This window comes from Schistocerca cancellata, chromosome 1 (genome assembly GCF_023864275.1).
Source record: "Schistocerca cancellata isolate TAMUIC-IGC-003103 chromosome 1, iqSchCanc2.1, whole genome shotgun sequence".
NCBI classification, from domain to species: domain Eukaryota; kingdom Metazoa; phylum Arthropoda; class Insecta; order Orthoptera; family Acrididae; genus Schistocerca; species Schistocerca cancellata.
This window is the reverse complement of record NC_064626.1, coordinates 430608396-430633972: the sequence shown is the minus strand read 5'-3', so window position 1 is coordinate 430633972 and position 25577 is coordinate 430608396. Positions and strand designations below refer to the sequence as shown.

At 41.1% G+C, this 25577-nt stretch overlaps 1 protein-coding gene across 8 annotated transcripts in view; it reads right to left on the bottom strand.

The window, feature by feature from the left end:
- The window catches only part of LOC126176248 (AP-1 complex subunit gamma-1), a 191794-nt gene that overhangs the window by 33614 nt on the left and 132603 nt on the right, over window positions 1-25577 (bottom strand). For all 8 annotated transcript variants that reach the window (XM_049923397.1, XM_049923413.1, XM_049923405.1 and 5 more), the window contains 3 exons: window positions 25242-25460; window positions 21577-21704; window positions 2786-3041 (listed from right to left, as the gene is read on the bottom strand). In XM_049923397.1, coding sequence (XP_049779354.1) covers window positions 2786-3041; window positions 21577-21704; window positions 25242-25460 — 603 coding nt within the window. The remainder of the gene's footprint in view (window positions 1-2785; window positions 3042-21576; window positions 21705-25241; window positions 25461-25577) is intronic.

Sequence of the window (25577 nt, the reverse complement as noted above, 5' to 3'; positions counted from 1 at the left end):
CTGAGAGCCTCAGCATATTCCCTAATGAGGGCAGCAGCACTGATGATGTGATCAAGCAGCTCATCTCACAGATTCACTTTTCATATGTACACCTCTGACTTCACCTACTCCCATAAACAAATATCTAATGGCAAAAGATTTGACAATCTTTGTTGCCAGTTAATTGTACTACCATGACCAATCCAGAGATTAGGGTAAGACACATAAATGCAGGCATGCATGCCACTAAACAAAAAATAGATATACATTAAATGTATTCTACCTCAGAAACCCTTATGAATAGCGAATATGAAAGTATTATGTTTTTTGCTTCAATTGAGTGTTCCTATCATATTACTGAATACTCACCATCCCTCCTGTGACATCCAATATACACAGTAACGAGGGGTGTTGGGGGGAGGGAGGGAAGGGCGGACGAGGGGGGCGGCGGAGAGTCGATGGAGGGGGGAAAGGTGCGACAAGGGGTCAGGTGGGGCGACGAGGGGTCGGGTGGGGCGACGTGAGGGGGAAGGGCGACGATCGGAGGCGACAGGGGTCGGGAGGGGCTACGGGGGGGGGGGGGGGGGGGGGGGGGGGCGGCAGCTAGTGGGGTGAAATCTGCCTCAAAATGTAAAAACTCAGAATATCCTAATAGACAATTTTTCATAGAGAATTGACTCCAGATGAACTATTGTATCAGAGATAGTTTTTAATAACTTTATTTTCTGGATATAACTATTGAAAATGTAACCAATTTTCTCTTACTGGCACTGTACATCTGGCAAAGTGCAATATGGAAAGGAAAAGTGTGAAAGAACACAATGACGTATCAATGCACTCAATGATCTTGTGCCCTGTCAGTAGGTTGTGGCTGAATGGTCTACGTAAGATACACATTATGAAATGCAACACTGTACATAGCTCTGGGAGCTCGCATTTTATAACAAACAAACATGTATGTTCATTTGCTTGTTAGCTACAGCTCAAAAGATGGTATAATGAGGACTCTTGTAAGGTTCCAAATTAGGTGGCGGATTTATTGAACTGTGCTTGCATCCAATACTGCTAGATGTCAGGGCTGAACTATGTTGTCAACAATAATCTGCTAAACTCAACAAGCAACTGTGTGGTATCTGTCCCCAAATGATTTGTGTTGTATGTTGCTCGTTATTTTCTTATTTTGAAGTAAGTGAAATGACTATTTAGGGTCCAGCATGGTCTTCGATTGAGACCCTTGTGAGATCAACAATCCCTATAACAGTGTGTCAGTTCTGCTGTAGGCTGCTGCCCTGTGAAAGGGAGGCGGGGCTTGTTTCATCATACTGTTTCTCATCCCTCTGGTAGTCAAAATTCTGGTTTGTTTACTCTCGTGTCCATTTAACACTATAGGTGATAGTGCCTGCACTCTACACTGTAGCGATTGGGAAACAAAACCTGTTACATTCGGTTCTATTTCTATGCTAAGTGCTTTGTCAGTTCTATCTGTAGCGTTGTTCAAATGGCTCTGAGCACTATGGGACTCAACTGCTGTGGTCATAAGTCCCCTAGAACTTAGAACTACTTAAACCTAACTAACCTAAGGACAGCACACAACACCCAGCCATCACGAGGCAGAGAAAATCCCTGACCCCACCAGGAATTGAACCCGGGAACCCGGGCGTGGGAAGCGAGAACGCTACCGCACAACCACGAGATGCGGGCTGTAGCGTTGTCAAACATGGGTTGCACAGGAAGGTCAATGAAAGGTAAAAATTAATAGTCTGCCAATTTTGTAATAATCAAATTGAGCAAGAAAAGACAATATCCAGAATCACCTAATATCCAAGATGCATTCAGTTCACTGGGGAAAAATGCTGCTGCTTTTCAACAGAATAATTGTTTCTGAAAGGTTAAATACAGTGAAATAATGTCATTCTGGGAGAAGCAGGTGTTGAAATTGTTGCAAAAGCGAACATTCCTGCCAAAAAGTTCCCAATCAGCACTTTTTTAAACAGTCAATATCGAAGCAGTAAGCTTTTTTTTTTTTTTTTTTTTTTTTTTGTCTTCACTCATGCAATGCGACAAGATTTTAAATTTGTGTGTGTAATTATTTACACAAAAAAAAAAAAAAAATCCAAATTTTGCCAAAATTAGATGCTACATATTCCAGTCCCAAGAGATAACTAATTAGAAATAAGAAGATGTGGATTTTTTTATAAAATTGACAAATAGATATGTGTTAATTAGTATATATTTGGCACACTTTATACTTAAATGATATAGGTATTCAAACTGAATGGGCACGGAGTGGGGGAGGGGCAGAACAAAACGAAATAAAACAGTAGCCAAAGTGAGACTCAAGCCAGCAATTACCAGTTTCGAGTGCTACCAATTCCCTTTTGCATTTTACACTCCACACAAATGCTTCTAAGAATATTCACCTGTTTTTAGAATTTTGCTTTACATGATGGGCATCAAATCCAGGCCAGGCCGCCACTCTCAATACGATAGTCAAAGTTACAGAAACTTGGAAAACATTACAGCAGATTTTTCTCAAGAATTTGAAATCTCTATCTAACTGCTTTGGGGGATTGATATTTGAGTTCTGAACATCACATACCACAAATATAAAACATTACAAAAGTCTGATTACCTTGCCATCTCCTTGTAAGGTGTCTGTTTAACTTATGGTTCAAAGAAGCCTGAACAATTAATGACAACACTTATACAGTACACACATTTGATTACCTACTGAATTACTGTTAACAGTTCCTGGTTCTAAGCATTGTTTATATTATATGGGGGGAGGGGGGCCTTGGCGGCTTACCGGATCTCCAGCTGGTGTAGTGGCAGGTGGCGTCGTACCACCTTCCTCCATAAGATTTTCAGCTTCATCTGCCTCTCCATTTGCAACTACTCCTTGACCAGCAGCTGGGCGTGCAGTCTCCATGGGAGGCATACGTTCCAAAAGAGCTGGACGCAGATGTTCGAACTTCCGGAATAACTGTGTGAATTCCACACCTCGCTGCTGAAGTTCAACGTGGAGATGGCTCCCAAAAGATTCCACAATATGTCGGATCTTCCTGCAAGTGTAGAAGAAAAATCCTAATTATTCTAGTGTGACTCATAGATTTTTACCTGAAATATAACAAATCAAACCAAAAACTATACAACATCAACCAGTTTCTCCATAACCTTATTGGTTTTTAAACTTAGTCAGCATCTTAATTTGTTTAACAAAAAAATTGTAACTGAGTATGAAGATGCATCTCATGTAGATAACAATGCACAACATAAATAACTGCTGTAACAAAGCTGTAGAAACTACCCGTTTGCTCAGCATGAGACTACTGAGACAATTGCCAGTAATAAACCACTATGTTTAGTTAATAAAGTAATCAATTTTGTTACAAATAAAAAACAGTGTCCTACAATTTTGAATTAGTTCTTTTACTCTTGGCTGAACATTCTCAGTAACATCCCTGAGGCTGGATAAGCTAAACTCTCCACTACCTTTTTCCTCTTAGACATGCTAGACTCTGAACATCACCGTAAACCCTCTGCTGAATCAGGAAGCAAACAGGTGGTGTCCTTGACAAGTTGAAGCTTCGGTCAGTCCAGGCTGAGTGCCTGGATAGTGTAACTAATAATTTACTGCCCAAGAAAGACGGTGCTCTAGGATTGAATCAATGTGCACCACAAAGTGTAAGCAATTTACGTACAACAATCACAGTGTATACTACACTTACAAGTAGAGGTCCCCAATAGTGCGATCGACTTTTGAAACCCTCTATACAGTTACACTACTGGCCATTAAAATTGCTACACCAAGAAGAAATGCAGATGATAAACGGGTATTCATTGGACAAATATATTATACTAGAACTGACATGTGATTACATTTTCATGCAATTTGGGTGCATAGATCCTGAGAAATCAGTACCCGGAACAACCACCTCTGGCCGTACTAATGGCCTTGATATGCCTGGGCATTGAGTCAAACAGAGCTTGGATGGCATGTACAGGTACAGCTGCCCATGCAGCTTCAACACGATACCACAGTCCATCAAGAGTAGCGACTGGCGTATTGTGAGGAGCCAGTTGCTCGACCACCATTGACCAGACGTTTTCAATTGGAGAGAGATCTGGAGAATGTGCTGGCCAGGGCAGCAGTTAAACATTTTCTGTATCCAGAAAGGCCCGTACAAGACCTGCAACGTGCGGTCGTGCATTATCCTGCTAAAATGTAGGGTTTCTCAGGGATCGAATGAAGGGTAGAGCCACAGGTCGTAACACATCTGAAATGTAACGTCCACTGTTCAAAGTGCCATCAATGCGAACAAGAGGTGACAGAGATGCGTGACCAATGGCACCCCATACCATCACGCTGGGTGATACGGCAGTATGGTGATGACGAATACACGCTTCCAATGTGCGTTCACCGCGATGTCACCAAACACGGATGCGACCATCATGATGCTATAAACAGAACCTGAATTCATCTGAAAAAATGACGTTTTGCAATTCGTGCACCCAGGTTCGTCGTGAGTACACCATCACAGGCGCTCCTGTCTGGGATGCAGCTTCAAGGGTAACCGCAGCCATGGTCTCCAAGCTGATAGTCCATGCTGCTGCAAATGCCGTCGAACTGTTTGTGCAGATGGTTGCTGTCTTGCAAACGTCCCCATCTGTTGACTCAGGGATCAAGACGTGGCTGCACGATCAGTTACAGCCATGCGGGTAACATGCCTGTCATCTCGACTGCTAGTGATATGAGGCTTTTTGGATCCAGCACAGTGTTCCGTATTATCCTCCTGAACCCATTGATTCGATATTCCGCTAACAGTCATTGGATCTCGACCAACGCGAGCAGCAATGTCACGATACGATAAACCGCAATGGTAATAGGCTACAATTCTACCTTTATCAAAGTCGGAAATGTGATGGTACGCATTTCTCCTCTTTATACGAGGCACCACAACAACGTTTCACCAGGCAACGCCGGTCAAATGCTGTTTGTGTATGAGAAATCGATTGGAAAGTTTCTTCATGTCAGCACGTTGTAGGTGTCGCCACCGGTGCCAACCTCGTGTGAATGCTCTGAAAAGCTAATCATTTGCTTATCACATCATCTTCTTCCTGTCGGTTAAATTTCGCGTCTGTAGCACGTCATCTTCATGGTGTAGCAATTTTAATGGCCAGTAGTGTATGTAGATTAAGATCCCAGGTATCACACACTGCAGATGGGTCCTCTTTTGCGAGTAATTGATGAAAAAATTTCAGAATTTTGCAAATGCACAATAGTGTAAATAATGTTGTATTACATTGACTGGCTGTGTAGTGTAATGGATAAGGTAAGGGTTCCACATGTAGGAGGTTATTGGTTTGAATTTCATGTGCACAATTTTTTTTTTTTTTTTTTTTATTAAATCTTTATATTGAAATGATTTTGATCATCACTTTCATTCAAACTGAGTGATTTAAATGTAATTTTTTATTTCCATTTCTTTTTCACATCATTTTGATCATAACATTAAATTCTTCCTTTGCTTTCATTTTTCTTCCTATAATTCTTTTTCCAAGTGAAATCTTTGTTTGTGTGTTAATTAGTTAATTAATTTTATGTACCAATTGTGATATGATTTCTTTTGCTTTTATCATCTTATTTTTTCATCCAGGTTATTACATTAATTATATCTATTTCTTGTCTGCTTGAATTTCATTTTACTTACAAACCCTCGACGTGACAAAGGGATCAAAATAAAAAATTACATGTAAACCAATTAATTGAAAAAAAATCATAGTAATTTTGATGAAGAAGTAAAAATAAAAAAAATAATGCCCCTGCCAAGATTTGAAACTACATCCTTCTGTATGTGAAGCCCTTACCCTATCCATTACACCACCCATCCTGTATATGTAATATAACTTCTTTAACATTACTGAACATCACGCAAAATTCTGAAATTTTTTCATAAATTACTTGCAAACGAGGGCTCGCCAAGGTAAATGGCTACAGGATGTGATACCTGGTATCATAATCAACATAGCCGTATATTTGGTTTCAAAAAGTTGATCCCATCATTGGCTGCCTCTCCTTGTTACAGTAATATAATCAATTCTCAAGCTTCAAAGAGCTCCTGAAAGCTAAAAGAATCTCCAAAGGTCTTGCATCTGAACATACTTTCGTACTTCACCTAAATATTACTCCATTACTTTCCCTACATATATGAAAATGCTGCATAAGCTCTACGATTCAACCTCAACCTGAAAATGTCAAAGAACGGAGCACATGTAGAAATATTGAGTTTATCCAACATTCAAAGAAGACTTAAGAAATGATGTAAACAATGAATAATCTATAATTTGTCTTTTCTCAGATATTTGATGCAGTTTTGGGGTATCTTCTTTCTTCACAACTAAACCATTTTTATGTCATAAACTTGTATAATATACATTGTAAGAAAGTAGCTTCCTGGCATATTAAAACTGTGTGCCAGGCCAAGACTCGAATGTAGAACCTTGCCTTCTGTGGACATTCCTCTGAGCAACTGTGGCATGACCAATAACCCACCAACACAATTTAATTTCTGTGAGTACCTCTCTCTTGCTTCCCAAACTTCACAGAAGGTGATTGAAACCTGAAATTGATAGCAGTGATATTTTTGGGGAAAATCTGAGTGCGTACTGAAAGGCTAGGCAAATGGGAAATGGAGGTAGTATATTTCTCACAGTAGACAAGAAACTCAAATCCATAGAGATAGGAATTGAAGCTGCATGTGAGATCGTTTAGCCAAAAATCAGTATCACGGGTGGGCATAAAATGATAACTGGATCCTTCTATCACCCAACAGATTTGTCTCCTGATATAACTGAAAACTTTAGAGAAAACCTCAGTTCACTTGTATGCAAGTCCCCCAATGATGCTGTAATCATTGGTGGAGACTTTAATCATTCAACAATGAATTGGGGAAATTAAAGTTTAGTTAGTAGTGGGCATCATAAGACATCCTGCAAAACATTATTGAATGCTTTTTCTGAAAACTACCAACACATAAATATGAACCCCACTCATGTTGAAATATATTAGATCTAATGGCAACAAACAGACCTGACCTCTTTGAAGATGTTCACATCGAAACTGGTATCAGTGACCACGACACGGTTGGCCAACGATGATTATTATAGTACAAAGGACAACTAAAACAAACAGAAATATATCTATGTTCAGTAAACTAGATAAAGAGTCAGTAAGGTCATACCTCAATGAGGAATCTGAACCTTTCAGCATAGGGCAAGAGCATGTATAAGAACTATGTCTCAAGTTTAAAATAATAGTTGAGCATGCACCGGATAAATAGGTACCTGGTAGAACACTTCATAATGCAAGGGACCCTCCGTGGTACACAGTCACTGTAAAGAAACTTCTAAAGAGGCAGAGATTGCTGCATAATAAGTGTACAACAAAGCATAGGACTCCAGTAGAGAGATGCTGAATGAAACGCATTTGGGTGTCAAAAGAGCAATGAGTGATGCCTTCAATGACTACTTTAGCAGAATATTGTCAAATGATATTTCACAAAACCCAAAAAAATTCTGTTTGTGCATAAAGTCTGTTAGTGGCACCAAAGTTAGTGCCAGGCCCTAACAAATGAGACAGGAACTGAAATTGAGGGTAGCAAAGCAAAAGCTGAAATGCTTAACTTCGTTTTCAAATGTTTCTTTACAAAGGAAAACCCAGCAGAATTGTCCCAATTTAATCCTTGAACCACTGAAAAGTTGAATGAAACAAGTATTGGTGTCAGTGGTGTTGAGAAACAGCTGAAACTGTTAAAACAAAACAAAACTCTGGGTGCGATGGAATCCCTGTCAGATTCTCTACTGAATTTGCCACTATAATTATTGAAGTTCCCTCAAATAAAAAACTGTGCCCAGTTCTTGGGAAAAAGCACAGGCCACACCACTCTACAAGAAGGGTAGCAGATGTGTTCCATGAAACTACCATACAGTATCATTAACATCAATTCACTGTTGAATCTTAGAACGTATTCTGAGCTCAAACATAATGAGGTACCTTGAACAGAATGACCTCCTCAAAGCCAACCAGCATGGATTTCAAAAATGTCACTCCCGTGAAACCCAATTTGCAATTTTCTCAAATGACATACTGAAAGTGTTGGATCAAGGCAAGTCTCAGGTAAATGCAGCATTTCTTGATTTCCAAAAAGCATTTGTCTCAATACCACACCTACATTTATTGTCAAAACTACAATCATATACAGTTTCAAGTGAAATTTGAGACTGAACTAAGGACTTTTTGGTAATGAGGATACAGCATGTCATCTTGGATGGAGAGTCACCATCAGATGTAGAAGTAACTTCAGGTGTGCACCCCAGGGAAGTGTGTTGGAACCCTTGCTGTTCATGTTGTATGTTAATGACGTTGCAAACAATATTAATAGTAATCTCAGACTTTTTGCAGATCATGAAGCTATCTATAATGAAGTACTACCTGAAAGAAGCTGCATAAATATTCAGTCAAATACCAGATAGGATGTCGAAGTGGTGCAATGATTGGCAACTTGCTTTAAATGTTCAGAAATTTAAAATTGTGCATTCCACAAAAACAAAAAACAAAAAACAACAGAGTATTGTATGACTATAATATCAGTCACTCGAGGAATCAGAAACTTGTACAAATACCCGGGCGGGATATGAAATGAATGACCAGACAGACTCATTCATGGGTAAGCAGGTGGTAGACTTCAGTATATTGGTAGATTACAGGGGAAGTGAAATCAGTCGACAAGAGAGATTGCTTACAAATCAATCATGTGACCCATCCTAGAATACTGCTCAAGGTGTGGGACCCATACAAGATAGGACTAACAGGGGATACTGAATGTATACAGAGAGGGGCAGCACAAATGGTCACAGGTTTTTTTGACCTATGGGAGAGAGTCACAGAGTTACTGAAGAAAGTGAACTGGTAGAGTCTTGAAGATAGACGAAACCTATCCCAAGGAAGACTATTAACCCTTTGACGACTGGGGATGTGTTAACTCGGCATGCCTCGCCGTTCTCCTGGTGCACCTGACACGTTTAAGTGCGGCCCTAGTGTTTACCCTACAGAGCAGATGTGCATGTTGACCACAAATCACACAACACAAGTGGCTGAAATGGAGATGACTGACAAAAATAGTGACAAGAAGATAAAGAAACCACAATGTATTGTATATTACAATTCGAGTATGGGTGCAGTTGAGAGTATGGGTGCAGTTGACCATTGTGACATGTTACTGAGCTCAGTGGGATCAGTGCATAAGACTGCAATGGTACACGCTCTCCACGGCGAGTAACAGGGTGAAAAATGGCACTCATATAGTTTCACCCTTCTCTTTTAAGAGAGATCATAGAAAAATATGCTACAGAGTGGAAAAAAGCTGGTAGGGGAAGGCGCTACAATGATGAGAATCCTCTGCGACTCTGGCTGTTAGCGTGAGTGAACATTCCCAAAAAAGTATGCTGATGTGCAGAAGCGTAGTTTGCACAAAACAGAAAGTGCACTGGAAACTAGATACCAATGCAAAACTTTCAATTTTTAACCTCGCCAGTAACGGTCCAAAGTCCAGATCGAAAAGAAGGATGGGAAATAGATGCAACAGGTGTAAAATTATTCAAACAAAGCCAGACTACTTCATATGCAACAGTTTGCTGGCAAATGAATGGATTTGGTGATTGAGATGGCGCAATATTGGTACTGTGAGAAATGTAATTAGGCTGGGTACATTGCACCAGTATAAAAACCCATATATTAATTTACTTATGATAATTTAAATTATTAACACTTAAAATAGACAGTTATATTCTTTTATCCTTAGTAGCACAAATATAGATCACATTCGGTTTACTCGTACAAAACCTGTTTCCCATAACTGATTTCAAACGCCTTTGATCAACAAGAAATAACATGCCAAAGTTAAAACTATGTTCTCAGTGTGATTTTTCGTGCTACTTTGCCTATGTAGTTAGCCAATATTGGAAAATAAACTCACTGTTCTGGGTAGGGTGGGGGGCTTAAAATTGGTTGTTCAGATGAGACTGGCTTTGAAGCATTAATAGAAAACTGTATTTGTAAAAGAAAAATCGAATATACCCTGCTTTCATCTTTTCATAAAAATCAACATATTTTCGACTAATTTGAGATTATTGGAAAATAGTAGGGGAATAAAACTTTTTTCCAAATCTTTGTACTATCAATCTATTGCACTTTAAATTTCATTTCCATCATGCGTTCGCTCTACTAGATATGCGAAACCGAGGTTTACATTGTTTTCAGGCTCGATTTTTGCGCCAAACTTTCATTCCAATTATACAGCTTGGAATGTTTTGTAGATCATAGTGCAGTGGCACCACAGTTTAGGATAGGGAAAGTAAGTTTTGTGCAATATTCTGAGCACAAGTTACAGCCAGGTGTGGGGCAGATTGCAGCGAGTTACGCATACCGACAGTTGCGAAGTAGAACAGAGGCCACAGGACCATCAAATTGCTGAAAGAGTATACGTAGTGGTTTTGCATGTCGCAAATCACAGGCAGAAGGTGCCCACTGGCCAACCTAGCATGTTATGAGTACGTGACGCGAAGAAGTGCATATGACAAAACAGAGGCGCACAGCTGCATATAAATAGGTGCGGGTTTCTAACGAGATTCATTCGAGTGTGGCAGCTCTGCTGGGCAGTGGGGCGTGTTACACCACCAGCTACACGCAGCAGCAGATGGGGCGCCGCATTACAGTCCATGGCGGGTTGCCGGTTCGACCCTCTGAGGCCGACGTGCATTCGCAGCGGGTCACTCCACAGCTCGCTACTGCCGGCAGTCGTCCTGGCTTCCAACATACGCTGGAGGCATCCCACGGTGGGAGCTGCAGATTTGGATTCCGGATCGCGGGCACTTGCTGTTGCCGCGACCTTAGCCTCGCCAGCGAGAAGCACGCAGCTGGCCACCTGCGGCTCACACCGAGTGGCGCTGAGTCAGCAGGGATGCAGACCACTGAGTCAACTCCCAGCATCCTGACGACGCTGCAGCTCAGTTGCCATACAAGGCCGACACACAGCAGTGCATGCACGGGTTGCTGAGGCAGCCATTGTGCACCAGGTCGTTTTGTATACAGCAAAGTGGTGTCCTCAACATTGTGGGACCCAGTGACGCAGATTGAGAGGAACGAGGGCACTGTAGTTGGAAACAACAAATCACTTGGAAAGCTCGGACGAGTCTTAATATGGTGCCTTCTTCCTCTTCCCGACACATTTGGTGTTACTGTTACATTCGGTGGCAGAAGTTGCGACAACATTTGGTGTCAGAAGTGGAATGTTGTCTGTCCAGTATGACGTTCGAGCCCACCGCCCACTTTACATTCACAAGATGTGGTGAGTTTTGACCAGTTTTCTTATGAGTTTTGGAATTTTCTTGCCTTTTTGTGTTTTCAGGTATGGCTCATGGCAGGCCATTTTAGATGTTTTGCATAGGCATATTATTATTTTTTTTGTCAGAATAAGTGTTAGTGTATTTGGGGCAGAAAGATTTTTTTTTCGTGGAATTTAATTACTTTTGTATTGCTTTGAGTATGATGTTACTGAGTATGTTGATACTGAGGAGTAGGAAGTTGGGTTATTCTTGTACTTAAATGTTTTGTTTCGTGACTAACTGGGAATGAAAGCAACACAATGGCAGAGTCGGAACCAGAAGCGATATGGACTTTGTTGGAAAAAGTAGCACAATTGACAGCCGACAATACGCAGTTGAGAAATGAATTAACATCTAGAAGTAATTGGGAAACTGCAGCTGATCAGTCATTGTTGCCTAGGGTGCAGGAGATTGATCCAGCTGCCATGAGTTTGATTATTCTGTTTTATGGCAAGGCATCTGAGGACGTGTGTTCATTTGTGGAGGACTTGGAGACTTCAGCGGTGATGAATGGTTGGTCTGATGAGCAGTTGTTACATATAGCCAAGATTAGATTAATGGGTGAATCAAAAACATATGTAAGGTGTTCTGAGGCCTTAAGGAAGGCAGGACAGTTTAAGCAGTTAAAGGAAGGGCTTTTACAAAGGTACAAAAAACAGAATAGCTCTCGGTAGTTTAGAGAGAGGTTAAGTACAATCTCAAAGAGACAGGGGGAGACGATGGAGAAATTTGTGGACAGGATAAGTGAAATTAATAAGTATACTTACGAGTTAGGCCAGAGCAATGAAGCGAATAGTGTTCTGTTGCAGGAGACCGAGCAAAGGGCACTTGATGAATTTTTGAGAGGGATACCAGTGCGTATGTCAAAGCGCATGAAGGGACTCTGAAAGATTTGTATTTGGCCATTCAGCTGGCAATTCAATGTGAGAAAATAGACATGGCAACAGGGGTACACGAGGGGCAAACAGTGTTTACAGTGGGTGTGAAATGTTTTAAGTATGGGACATGTGCAGAGGCAATGTACCCAGTCACCGAAGAATAGAGGAAGGAGTGGAAATCAGGCGGCGTGGAGGATGGAGAAGTGGAGTTAGTAGTGGTGGACAGTTGTTAAACGGCAGAGGGGCACAAGACCCACCTAAGGGAGCTCCAGTTTAATTTCAATGCTATGGATATGCATGCAGAGGTAGAATGATCAGTGGTAGGAGCCATAGGAACTAAAAAGTTTGAGATTTTGTTGGACACAGGGGAGCACGTGTTAGTGGTTACTAAGAATATAATGGGAAGAAGGAAGCTAGACCCACCACGTTATAGGTTGTACGGAGTGGGAGATAAGGAGCTCACACCTTTGGGGTCAGTGACAGTTGACTTTTGAATAGAGAAAGTCTGATTTAATGCATGCATGGAAGTAGTACCATGGGTAAGCGAGGGCTACAACATGATCCTAGGAAAAATTTTCTTGCATCAACACCATGCCAACATTGACCTTGGACAACGAACTGTGGAACTTGGTGGAATGTTATTTCAGCTAGGGGAAACTTGTCGATGCAGAGCTGTTGCGAGGGGTATTCAATGTAATGAACAAACCGACTGAAATGCGTACATTAGCATCAAGGATTAATTTGCATGAGTGTGTGTCTAGTGGAACCGGGAAGTTGCTTTGGATAAGAGTAGAGTCAAATCTACCTGTGGGTACAGTACGTGTTATTGAACAATTCGAGGATAATGAAGTTTTGGGTCCATTGGGTCGTTTTGTGAAACATAGTGTTGTAAGCGTACATGAGGGGAACGACAGGCGAGTAGTTCCCGTGAATGTGGATAATTTTGGCGCTGTAGACGCGAATATGAGGAAAGGAGTTTTAGTAGCAAATCTGGATGTGACAGATGGCAAAGACTGGTGTTCAAGAGGTAGGTGAAGTGATAAACCACTAACTGCCGATAGAACTGCATTGCGTGACAAAATTTTAACATTTGAAAAGAGGAGAAAGGGAGCATGTGGAAGAAATATTGTGGGAATTTAATGATTTGTTTTTTCCACAAGGGCTGTTACCAGCAACTCCATTAGTTCAACATAGGATGCCAACAGGGAATGAAGCACCTGTTTACTGTAAACCATACAGAATACCGAGGTATTTGTAGCCAATTGTGGATGATTTCATTGATTAGCAGCTTCCGGACAGTATTATAGAGCACAGTAATAGTTGCTGGGGAGCGGGCATTGTCCTTGTGCCTAAAAAAAACTATGGATGGAGCTAAGAAATACAGGTTCTGTTATGACTACCGATACATCAATAATACGACAGTAACAGACGCATACCCTATTCCAAACATATCGGTGACTTTGAATCACTTAGGACAGTGCCAGTACTTTTCTACGATGGATTTGAAAAGTGGTTATCATCAGTTAGAGGTGGCTCCAGAGGGTCATCCAAAAACTGCTTTCTCTACTCCTGGAGGCCATTACCAATACATTAGAGTGATGTTTGGTTTCAAAAACACTCACTCAAGCAACGTTTCAGAGGTTGCTAGAAACTGTCTTGAGGGGTTTGAAACCAGGTCAGTGTCTTGTGTACCTGGATGACAGTGTTTTCAAGTAGAATGGAGCAACATAGACAGCAGTTACAGGAAGTCTTTATGAGGTTAAGAGCACCTCATTTGACGTTGAGCCGGGAGAAGTGTCATTTTGCATTAGAAGAAGTAAAATATTTGGGTCATATTATCAGTATGGACAGAGTGTGAACAGACCTGAGGTTGGTACAGGCTTAAGGGATTTTCGGGAACTGAAAACAGTTAAGGAAGTGCAATCATTCGTTATTGTTGTTGTGGTCTTCTGTCCTGAGACTGGTTTGATGCAGCTCTCCATGCTAATATATCCTGTGCAAGCTCCTTCATCTCCCAGTACCTACTGCAACCTACATCCTTCTGAATCTGCTTAGTGTATTCATCTCTTGGTCTCCCTCTACGATTTTTACCCTCCACGCTGCCCTCCAATGCTAAATTTGTGATCCCTTGATGCCTCAGGACATGTCCTACCAACCGATCCCTTCTTCTAGTCAAGTTGTGCCACAAACTTCTCTTCTCCCCAATCCTATTCAATACCTCCTCATTAGTTACGTGATCTACCCACCTAATCTTCAACATTCTTCTGTAGCACCACATTTCGAAAGCTTCTGTTCTCTTCTTGTCCAAACTATTTATTGTCCATGTTTCACTTCCATACATGGCTACACTCCATACAAATACTTTCAGGAACGACTTCCTGACACTTAAATCTATACTCAATGTTAACAAATTTCTCTTCTTCAGAAACGCTTTCCTTGCCATTGCCAGTCTACATTTTATATCCTCTCTACTTCGACCATCATCAGTTATTTTGCTCCCCAAATAGCAAAACTCCTTTACTACTTCAAGTGTCTCATTTCCTAATCTAATTCCCTCAGCATCACCCGACTGAATTCGACTACATTCCATTATCCTTGTTTTGCTTTTGTTGATGTTCATCTTATATCCTCCTTTCAAGACACTGTCCATTCTGTTCAACTGCTCTTCCAAGTCCTTTGCTGCCTCCGACAGAATTACAATGTCATCGGTGAACCGCAAAGTTTTTATATCTTCTCCATGGATTTTAATACATACTCCGAATTTTTCTTTTGTTTCCTTTATTGCTTGCTCAATATACAGATTGAATAACATCGGGGAGAGGCTACAGCCCTGTCTTACTCCCTTCCCAACCACTGCTTCCCTTTCATGTCCCTTGAGTCTTATAACTGCCATCTGGTTTCTGTACAAATTGTAAGTAGCCTTTCGCTCCCTGTATTTTACCCCTGCCACCTTTAGAATTTGAAAGAGAGTATTCCAGTCAACATTGTCAAAAGCTTTCTCTAAGTCTACAAATGCTAGAAACGTAGGTTTGCCTTTCCTTAATCTTTCTTCTAAGATAAGTTGTAAGGTCAGTATTGCCTCACGTGTTCCAACATTTCTATCTTACCCCTAGTGAGATAAGCCTCTACATCCTTACATTTGTCCTCTAGCCATGCCTGCTTAGCCACTTTGCACTTCCTGTCGATCTCATTTTTGAGACGTTTGTATTCCTTTTTGCCTGCTTCATTTACTGTATTTTTATATTTTCTCCTTTCATCAATTAAATTCAATATTTCTTCTGTTACCCAAGGATTTCTACTAGCCCTCGTCTTTTTACCTACTTGATCCTCTGCTGCCTTCACTACTTTATCCCTCAGAGCTACCCATTCTTCTTCTACTGTGCTTCTTTCCCCCATTCCTGTCAATTGTTCCCTTATGCTCTCCCTGAAACTCTGTACAACCTCTGGTTTAGTCAGTTTATCCAGGTCCCATCTACTTAAATTCCCACCTTTTTGCAATTTCTTCAGTTTTAATCTACAGTTCATAGCCAATAGATTGTGGTCAGAGTCCACATCTGCCCCTGGAAATGTCCTACAATTTAAAACCTGGTTCCTAAATCTCTGTCTTACCAGTATATAATCTAACTGATACCTTTCAGTATCATTCATTGGAATTTGCAATTTCTACCGAAAGTTCGTGAAGGGTTTTGCAGATTTAGCACAGCTGTACACAACTGTTACGGAAGGGTGTGAAATCTGATTGGACAGAAGTGTGTCAGAAAGCATTTGACAAACTGAAAGAAGTGTTAACATCAAGTGCGGTTCTTGTGTTTCCAGATTTTGAAAAGGATTTTATACTAGCATGCGATGCATCAAATCAAGCATTAGAGTGTAGTCTTAATCAGGAAACTGATGGGAAAGATCATCCTGTAGCCTAAGTGTCTAGGCAGTTGAATGCACCAGAGAGGAATTACTCAACAACTAAGAGGGAGATGCTTAGCGTAATCTTTGGAATCACATATTTTAAATGTTATTTATATGGGAGAAGATTTCGGGTAGTGACAGATCATGCTGCATTGAAGTGGTTGTTGGGGTTGAAGGAACTGTCCACTAGACTCGCTAGATGGGCTGTGAGGCTCAGTGAATTCGACTACGAGGTAGTGCACAAGCCTGGGAAGAAGCACGGTAATGTGGATGCACTAAGTAGGAAGGTGGCAAAAGTAGAAGTCATAGGTTATGACCTAGCAGTATGGCAAGAATTACAGGACACGGACAACGATTGTAAATTGTATCGGACACAGCCACAATTTAATATGTACGATGGTCTTCTGTGCAGGGAAACAAAGTTAGGATCAAGGGTAGTAGTGCCAGCGAAGTTTAGGGATGAGGTTTTAAAGGAAGCACATGATCACGTGTTACCTGGTCATGGAGGGTGTAGAGCGACGAATAGGAAAGTGGTGGAGAGGTAGGAAAGGTAGGAAAGTAGATGTGGATCGGTATGTCAAGAATTTTATACCATGTACACAGAGAGCAGATATGAGCTGGAAACAGATAGAGCTACAACAATTGCTGGAAGTGACGTGTCCATTCTCTATGCTAGGGATCAAGTGTTAGTAAACAACTGGTTTTTGAAGTTTGGTGTACCGGAGACAATAATTACTGACCAAGGGACCAATTTCATGTCGGATTTAATGAAGGAACTGTGTGAATTGTTGAACGTAAAGAAGTTGAGGGCGAGTGTGTTGCATTCACAGGCCAACGGAAGGACAGAACGGGTACACAGTACAATCAGGAAGATGCTGAGTTTTTATGTGGATTCTCATCACCATCAGTGGGAAGAGTATATGAAGCATATTGTATGTACAATGTGAAAGTCCATACAAATACCAGTTTGTCTCTATATGAGATAGTGTCCGGGCGAAAAATGCCGTCACTGTTTGATTTTGTGAGGCTACAGAAAGGAAGGACCAGTGAATCTGTACGTCAATTTGCAAAGACAATTCGCGATGTTTGGAAATGGGTATAAAAGGCGAATACAAAGGCTTTGGAAAGGCAGGAAGATGCAGTAAAGCGGAAAGGAAGTTCACCACAATATAGAGAGGAGCAATGGGTAATGCGTCCAGCCCCTTTACGCAAAAAGGGAAAACGAAGTAGTTCCTCACGAGGTATCAAGGGCTATACCAAGTTGTTGAAAGCACATCCCCGTTAATGTTAAGCTTCAGCTGCCAACTAGAACAATGATGGTACACATTGGGCAGTTATGGCCATTTAAGGATTGCCTGGATGTGATTCCAGATGTGTCACAGGAAGGAAAGAGGAAGAAAGAGAGAGTGAAGAGAGGTGCTAAGCACAGAGAAAACCAGGAAGATAGAGTACAGCATGAAGTACCGTATGCTTTGCGATCCAGAAAGTAGTAGAGTATTAATATCTTTTTCTGTTTTCGTGTCATGTATCATTGGGTTTGCGTAGAGTAATTAGGCATTCTATTTTCATATGCTGTAAGTATTTTCGAATATAGCCAGCTGCGGACAGCAGTCCTGTTGAAGAGGGAGGAAGGGTAATAGTGATCCCTGTCCTCAGGTCACTGAAAGTGGGAGCATTGGCGGTGATTCATCTCTTCATCATCGGGGTGGACACTTTATGGGTGCAGCACCTGGATGGGGATGTGCTGTACTCAAGGCAGGAAGATGTGGTGGTGTCAAGTCACCAGTGGGCATTAAGGTTGGTATGGAAAATAAGGGAAATGTGGAATGAAGTACGGAGGCTTGAGGAAGTGTTCAAAAAGCTTAGGCAATGTGCAGAGGGCAAGGGAATGCTGAAGGAAGTTGTAGGGGAGTATAAGAAATTGCATGAGGCTTGTAAGACGCTACGGAAGCAGGTAGGACAAATGGAGGAAGTGGTGCCACGGGTAAGACGTAAGATGGAAATGAGGATGGCTGAATGCAGGGGGAAAAATTTTAAAGACAGTTTTCGGAACCGCAGACGAAAGCAATATAAAAGAACTGAACAACATGGTGGAGGCGGTGTGGCAACTCGCAGAGAAGAGAGAGAAGGGAACGGACACTTGGCATGCAACTCAGATAGGGACATTGGAAGGGAAGTCCTGAATAACACATGGTTGCTCTGCGCATTAACAGGGCAGGTAGTGGAATATGTTAAGGCATCAGAAGACATAATAAATCTTAACCTGGGAACCCTACAGGATCATCTAGAAGTGCTGGATAGCAGGGTGGTGTTAACCAGACTTTTGCAATGTGTAGTTGACAGTGTGTGGGATGTGCAGGGAGTAATAACGAATCTGCAAGAAGTGCTGCATCACGCATTGCAAGGACAGATGAGTACCGATTTGTTACCACCGGACCAATATTTACGTGAGTTGCACAAGGCGCAGAAGGAATTACCGTCAGGGTAATATTTAATAATGGAGCCCAGCGAGCAAAATTTGCCATTTTTCTACCATGTCGCAACAGTAAGGGTAACAACCAACTGAGCACGAGTGTATATTTTGTTCTAATTCCTGGTTATGGGGAAGAACGCAAGGTTTCAGTGTTACAAGGTCAACCCATATCCAGTGAAGCGGGGAATGTTGACCAAGTTTGTGGAAGTGAAAACTAAAGAGGTATTGCTGATATTGGCAACTAGAAACTGGTACGCTGAGATGGCAAGAGAGGAATTACGAAGCTGCCATAGAAAGAAGGTAACGGTGTGTCCAGCCAGGGTAGTAAGTACCAATCCGGACACATGCACGGTGCAGTTATTTTTAGCCAGGGGGAAAGGAACAGACTGTCCAAGGGACATCGTGGAACCAAAATTGAGCTTGCAAAGGGTTGGGATGCATTGGATCTTCTCCACCTATGAGAATTTGGTAGTAGTATCAAGTTGTTTTGAGCAGGGAGTATTTGCAGAAGCAAAACGTGTAGAGCTCGAGGGAAGCGGAATTTTAATCACAGGAACTAAGTTTAACATAATAGGACCAAGCTTCCACCTGCCAGCGTCAATTTCAGGAGTCACGCAATTGAATGTTACGCAGCCACAATTGTACTGGCCAGAAGCCACTTTAGAGTTTTGCCAAGGTAGAATTTGATCTTGTTAAATCAAATTCTGGTGCCAGGTCTGTTGAGATCCATAAAACAGTTCATTTTAGAGCAAGAGGGGTGCATATCAGCCAAACAGCTTGTGCAACATGTCGCTCAGTATAGGGAAAGGCAACGGCAAACAACGATCATTTTGAGCATCTCTGTGCCAAGTGTCATCACAGCCTTAACTTTGTTATGTGTTGTTTTCTTTCTGATCAGGCGGAGAGCTAATCCCAAGAGGGAACCAAGGGTAGTCCAGGCCCCAGTGGATTAGATACCGAGGGCGTGAGACGAGTAGGTAAGTGGTTGATCAAGCAGTGGTCATACAGTATGGAATTTTTATGCTTTGTTTCATGTCATGGTTTTAAGGGACACTAGAACACGTTTAGGTTTTCTAATAGTAAGGAAATATGCCATAGTTGCTGACCCAAAAAAAGTTAGGAGCTAGTTAGGGGTCGACCCAGGGACCGGGTCTTTCCGAAGAGGGGAATACTGTAGCGGCACCACTGTTTAGGATAGGGAAAGTTAGTTTTGTGCAATATTCTGAGCACAAGTTACAGCCAGGTGCGGGCCGGACAGCAGTGAGTTATGCATACAAACAGTTGCGAAGTAGAATAGTGGACACAGGACTGTCAAATTGCTGAAAGACTATACGTAGCAGTTTTGCATGTCGCAAATCACAGGCAGAAGGGGCCCACTGGCCAACCTAGTGTGTTATGAGTAAGCAACGCAAAGCGGAACGTATGGCAAAACAGAGGTGCACAACCGTGTATAAATAGGTGCAGGTTTCTAACAAGATTCATTCAAGTGTGGCGGCTCTCCTGGATGACGGGGCACGTCACACCACCAGCTACACGCAGCAGCAGATGGGGCGTCAGCCAGCGGCGGGCCACTCCACGGCTCGCTACCGCGGGCAGTCTACCTGGCTTCCAACACATGCCGGAGGCATCCAGAAGTGAGAGTCGCAGATTCAGACACCTGATCATGGGCGCTTGTTGTTGCCATGACCTTAGCCATGCCGGCGAGAAGCATGCAGCTGGCCGCCCGCGGCTCACACAAAGCAGCACTGATTCGGCAGGGACGCAGACTGCCGAGTCAACTGTCGGTATCCTGATGATGCCGCAACTCCACTGCTGTACAAGGGCGACACACAGCAGTGCGTGCACGGGTCGTTGAGGCAGCCATCCCGCGCCAGGCTGTTTCGCAGACGACGACGTGGTGTCCTCAGCATTGCGGGACCCAGTGACGCAGATTGAGAGGAACGGGGGCACTGTAGTTGGAAACAATAAATCACTTGGAAAGCTTGGATGAGTGTTAATACGGTGCCTTCCACCTCTTCCTGCTACATTTGGTGTTGCTGTTACATTTGGTGGCAGAAGTTGCCACTACAATAGTTTTTTCAGCAAAATCAGAATGAAAATAGCGCATTTTTGACGTTTTACAAAATCTTCAATTTTGCGCTTAATTCATTCAGTATTGGAAAATGCTACACAAATGATACATTATATTTGAGAACCTTGCATTGTTAGTTTACTACAAGCCAAGTTTCACATTCGTCATAGCATTAGTTCCAGGAGATGCAAGAAGCCAATCTTCAAAATTTTTTTCGGTGCTCATTTTTTGGTCAATTTTACCCACAGTTTTCTGGTTCAATATGGCTTGTAAACTTCTTTTAATTATTATTCATAAGATAACACAAAGTTGATCAAGATGGCCACATTTGATTTCTTTACAAAAACTATTGTCCGAGATATTACAGTTCAAAGTCGCAAAAAATTCATGGTATCTCTGTGTGAGTTGTAATCAGTCCAGCGCGCGGGCTGCTCCAGTCCCGGCGGTGGCTCGAGGATAGAAACATGCTACAATCTGCTAAGTATCTCTTACACAGCGATCATGAGGATATGATTAGAATAAATAAAGCACGCACAGAGGCATTCAAACAATCATTCTTCCTGTGCTCCAAACGTGAATGGAATGGGCAGAAACTCTAATAACTGGCACAGTGAGATGTACCTTCTGCCATGCACCTCATGGTGGTTCACAGAGTATAGATGTAGGAGCTCTCCTGCATAGGTAAGCTCCTTCGTTCGAGTCCCGATCTGGCACACAATTTTAATCTGTTTATTTCTTTATACAGCAGCAAATTAACAACTTTAATGCAGAATGAATGTCACATTTTGAAGCAGCCAATCTAATGAATAAAGACAATTAATCCTACTCACTCAACTCCATTCTGAAACCGTGTGCTCAGTTTCATTAATGACAGCAATGTATACTGCTTTGTTACAATTGTGTTTTGCGTTGACCACAATAACTTCTGATAAACTGCAATCACTTCATCTTCAGTTACCTGAAAAATATATAAATTAGAGAGACTTACAAACTTCCATGAAGAATTTCTACACTTTCATTTTCATACCAAAGTTGAAAACAGCATTCAGTTATTTTTCATTACATTAAGTCAACAAAAACAGGAACAAACAAATAGGAACAAACTGGCTACTGTGTGTCAATAGGAGTAGACTACTGAATGAACCAAAAGAGTACGGAACAAAACATTCATCTAAACATTCCGAAATCCGAATGCGTCAAATTGGTTCTATGAAGGACATAATGAATTGTTTCACCTTTGAGAAATTTTGAAAGGTGCATGAAACTCAGAACTGCTATGTAATGTACTGGCCTTGGATGTCTGCACGGAACCATTGAACTCAACTTTGCAAAATATTATAGGAATCACCATCAACCAACTACTGAACTCACAACTCAGTATATAACACAGAAAAGAACATTTAAGGCTGGATATTTATGCATAGTCTCATTATCAGTCTGTGTTAAGAATTCTTAGCTGTCATCCTCATCTGAGTACATGGTTGAAAGTGGCATCAAATGTCACTGATATGTCATCCAATTCCTGTACTGCAGGAGTGTCCAACTTTTTAACTTATCTAACCCACATCGGAAGAAAATGAGTATTTTGGGCTGCACATAATGTAACACTATCAAAAATTGCTGTGAGGGAAAAAGGCAATGGTTGGAGGCCTACAGTTAGCACATTTAAGTAATTTAGAATTTATGATTCCTTAATTGGAATAAGTATGCTGGACTTACATATGCTGCAGTAGAAATTGCATACAAAAGTGAAACAGTTTCTCGAAAGCCTGTTATAGAGAAATTCGTGTTCACATGTGGTTCTTATTTCTGACAATGGATATGACATGAAATTAATTATAACAAAATTACAGTACAGTTACGTAGCAAAAATTGGCAGTAATTGCAATGCACATAAAAATTCCTAAGTTTTACTGACTTGTGGTGATCATAACTACAGTGGAAAAGGTTCTTTATCACAACTGTACAGAAATAAAAAACACAGAATTTCCTTGTATTTCCATACACTAATTTTATTACCGTATTTACTCGAATCTAAGCCGCACTTTTTTTCCGGTTTTTGTAATCCAAAAAACCGCCTGCGGCTTATAATCAAGTGCAAAGTAAGCGGAAGTTCTGAAAAATGTTGGTAGGTGCCGCCACAACTAACTTCTGCCGTGAAATATATGTAGCGCTACGCAGGCATGCTTTGCAGGCACAAAGATAAATACTGGCACCAAAACCTCTGCGTCAGTAAATAAATTAAAAAAAAAAAAAAAAAAAAAATTGGAAGACGAGCTTTTTTTCTCCGCCACGAGTTTCGACCACTGCATTTTCATACATTATCCAACAAAGTAAATACAAATTCCGTTTTCTTCATCTTCGAATGCAGCAGCATTTCAATGTACTACGAAAATCTGACTGGCAAGACTGTTTGGGATGTTTGTCAATATGGCCAACTCTGCATTCTGATTTCTGAATTTTTTTTCCTACCTGTGAGAAGAGATGGTCGCTAATAGGAACTATTATGAATTGTGAATCACATGCAGTATTCTCTTTACCATAAGAATAATACAAATATAAACATTTTACCATGTATTCTTTCGTGTTTGCTGCTATCTCATTTAAATCCTGTCTGCCTAATAAACTACGAAACTAGAGTGAGACAACAGCAAAGGCGGAAGAATATACATATCATGTCATGTTTATATTCGTATTATTCTTATGCCTAATAGTGATAAAGTCAGAAATGAAGCATGGCAATTGACTAGATTTTTAAATCTAAGATGACTTTAAGTTCTGTGCAGAATGTAATGTACTAAAGAGGTGTCTACAAAGATTTTCAAACGGAGAAAAATTTCCGTTAAACTCTCGTTCAGAACATCTTCTATCATATGCAGTCTATTATTTGGTTCTTGTTGATCATTATCAAAGAAAGCAGTATTGTAAGTAACAGCAAATAGCAGTCTCTTGCCATTGTTTCGCCAATAAGATGCTTTTTTTTTTTTTTTTTTTTTTTTTTTTTAAGTAAAGCGGCGGTAACGTGCATAAGAGCAAGCCATGCCGCGAGCGGTGACAGGTCGTAAACACTCATTATCAGAATGCGACAAACAATGCATGACACAACACAGTAATGCATTTTCAGCTTAGAGTGATGTAAACACCTATAACAAAGAGAACGGCACTTATCAGATCAAAGAAAAATAAGCAATCAATTCAAACCAGACGAAGCACGCGAAAAAGGAAGGGTACCCGTATAAATACAGACGGAGCGCCTGACGCATAGGAATGGCTACCTGGTAAAGCTAACTGCTAAGCTTACGACTCAAACCAAACAACTGTAGCTGTATCGTCATTCATTCGACCTAAATTGTGTTTCATATTACAATGGACCAACTTTGTTTCGATTTGGAGGTACGGCCTAAAACTTTTCTCTCTCCATGAATTTCGAGTCTCAAATTTCAGGTGCGGCTTAGATTCGGGGAAAATTTTTTTCCTTGATTTCGAGTTTCATTTATCAGGTGCGGCTTAGATTCGAGTGCGGCTTAGATTCGAGTAAATACGTTATAAGTCCTTAAGTCTCTGGTTTCACAGTTGCAACTTAAGTAGCCATAAGATAACAGACTAGCATGTCTGTCTGGTCAGCAGGTTACTGGAAATACTCTGGGGGTTCAAGTACAGTGTAAATGGACATTATTATTATTATTGTTTACCAATTGTGCGATAGATGCTCACTTCTTGAGCCACACTGATATTTACTTTGGGCCACATGCATCCTGCATGTTGGAGATCCCTGTTGTAATAAATGAGGTGGTAATTTCAGTTATGAATGGTCACTCAATGACATCTCTCCTGCATTCAATAGTGTCAATGTCTAGTGAATTTGCAGGCAGGACATAACTGGAATCTAGCATTCGCTGCATTTTGGGCTAATGATTATTGAACAACTAACTTACTTGAAAATAATGGATACAGTAAGCGAAGAATTCATATAAGGGACACACAATAATTGACTTTATATAATGGAAAGGCAGATTTTTTTTACCTAGGAACTCAGACTGTTTCAGGGTCCAATCAAGATATTTGAATGTAATTTGCAGCTGTGAATGACTTATTTAACACATACTGCAGTTATCAGTTGTGGAATCTCTATTTACAACAACATGGATAGATAGTGAACTTCTATAAACAAATATCTTTGGCAGCACTGTAACTGCAATCAGTATCACCACAGAAATCAGCTACTTCTGATTTCTACATCAAATAAGTCTTCAGTGTAGGAAGAATGGACATGCATGTGTTAGCAACTCAGTTATGGAGGTGTGTACAAGCCTTGTACCACTCATAAATCTTTCACACCTCAAATGTCCTTTATACGACCGAACTATGCCCACTGCTACCACCAAATGGCGAGCAATGCTCTGTCAGGGCCGTGTACACAAGTCAATGGGAAAGAATAGCATAATCTAAACTATGATAAACAACAACAACAACTTTGCAGCACTTACGGACTCACCTTCACAGTATTTTCTTCTGTGGTGGGAGGACCATAAAGCAATTGATCACCATATTCTCCTATACACCACGTTGCTACCTGAATAAGTGGTTGTCTATCTTGTGTGTCACGTTCTAGAGCTCGCCACATCTGTTCCACCATGTAGCCCTGCTGAGATGCTGACTCCGAGATCAGTTGGATGGTACAAGAGACAACATCATCACGGACATAATTACCTGCCTGAAAAGAGAGATTTAAAGAAAATGTTCCCATTAATAAATTTATACCAATTAAGAAATTGTGAAAGATGTTCTTCATGGTCCAAAAGATAATACAGGTTGATTTCACCTCAACTCA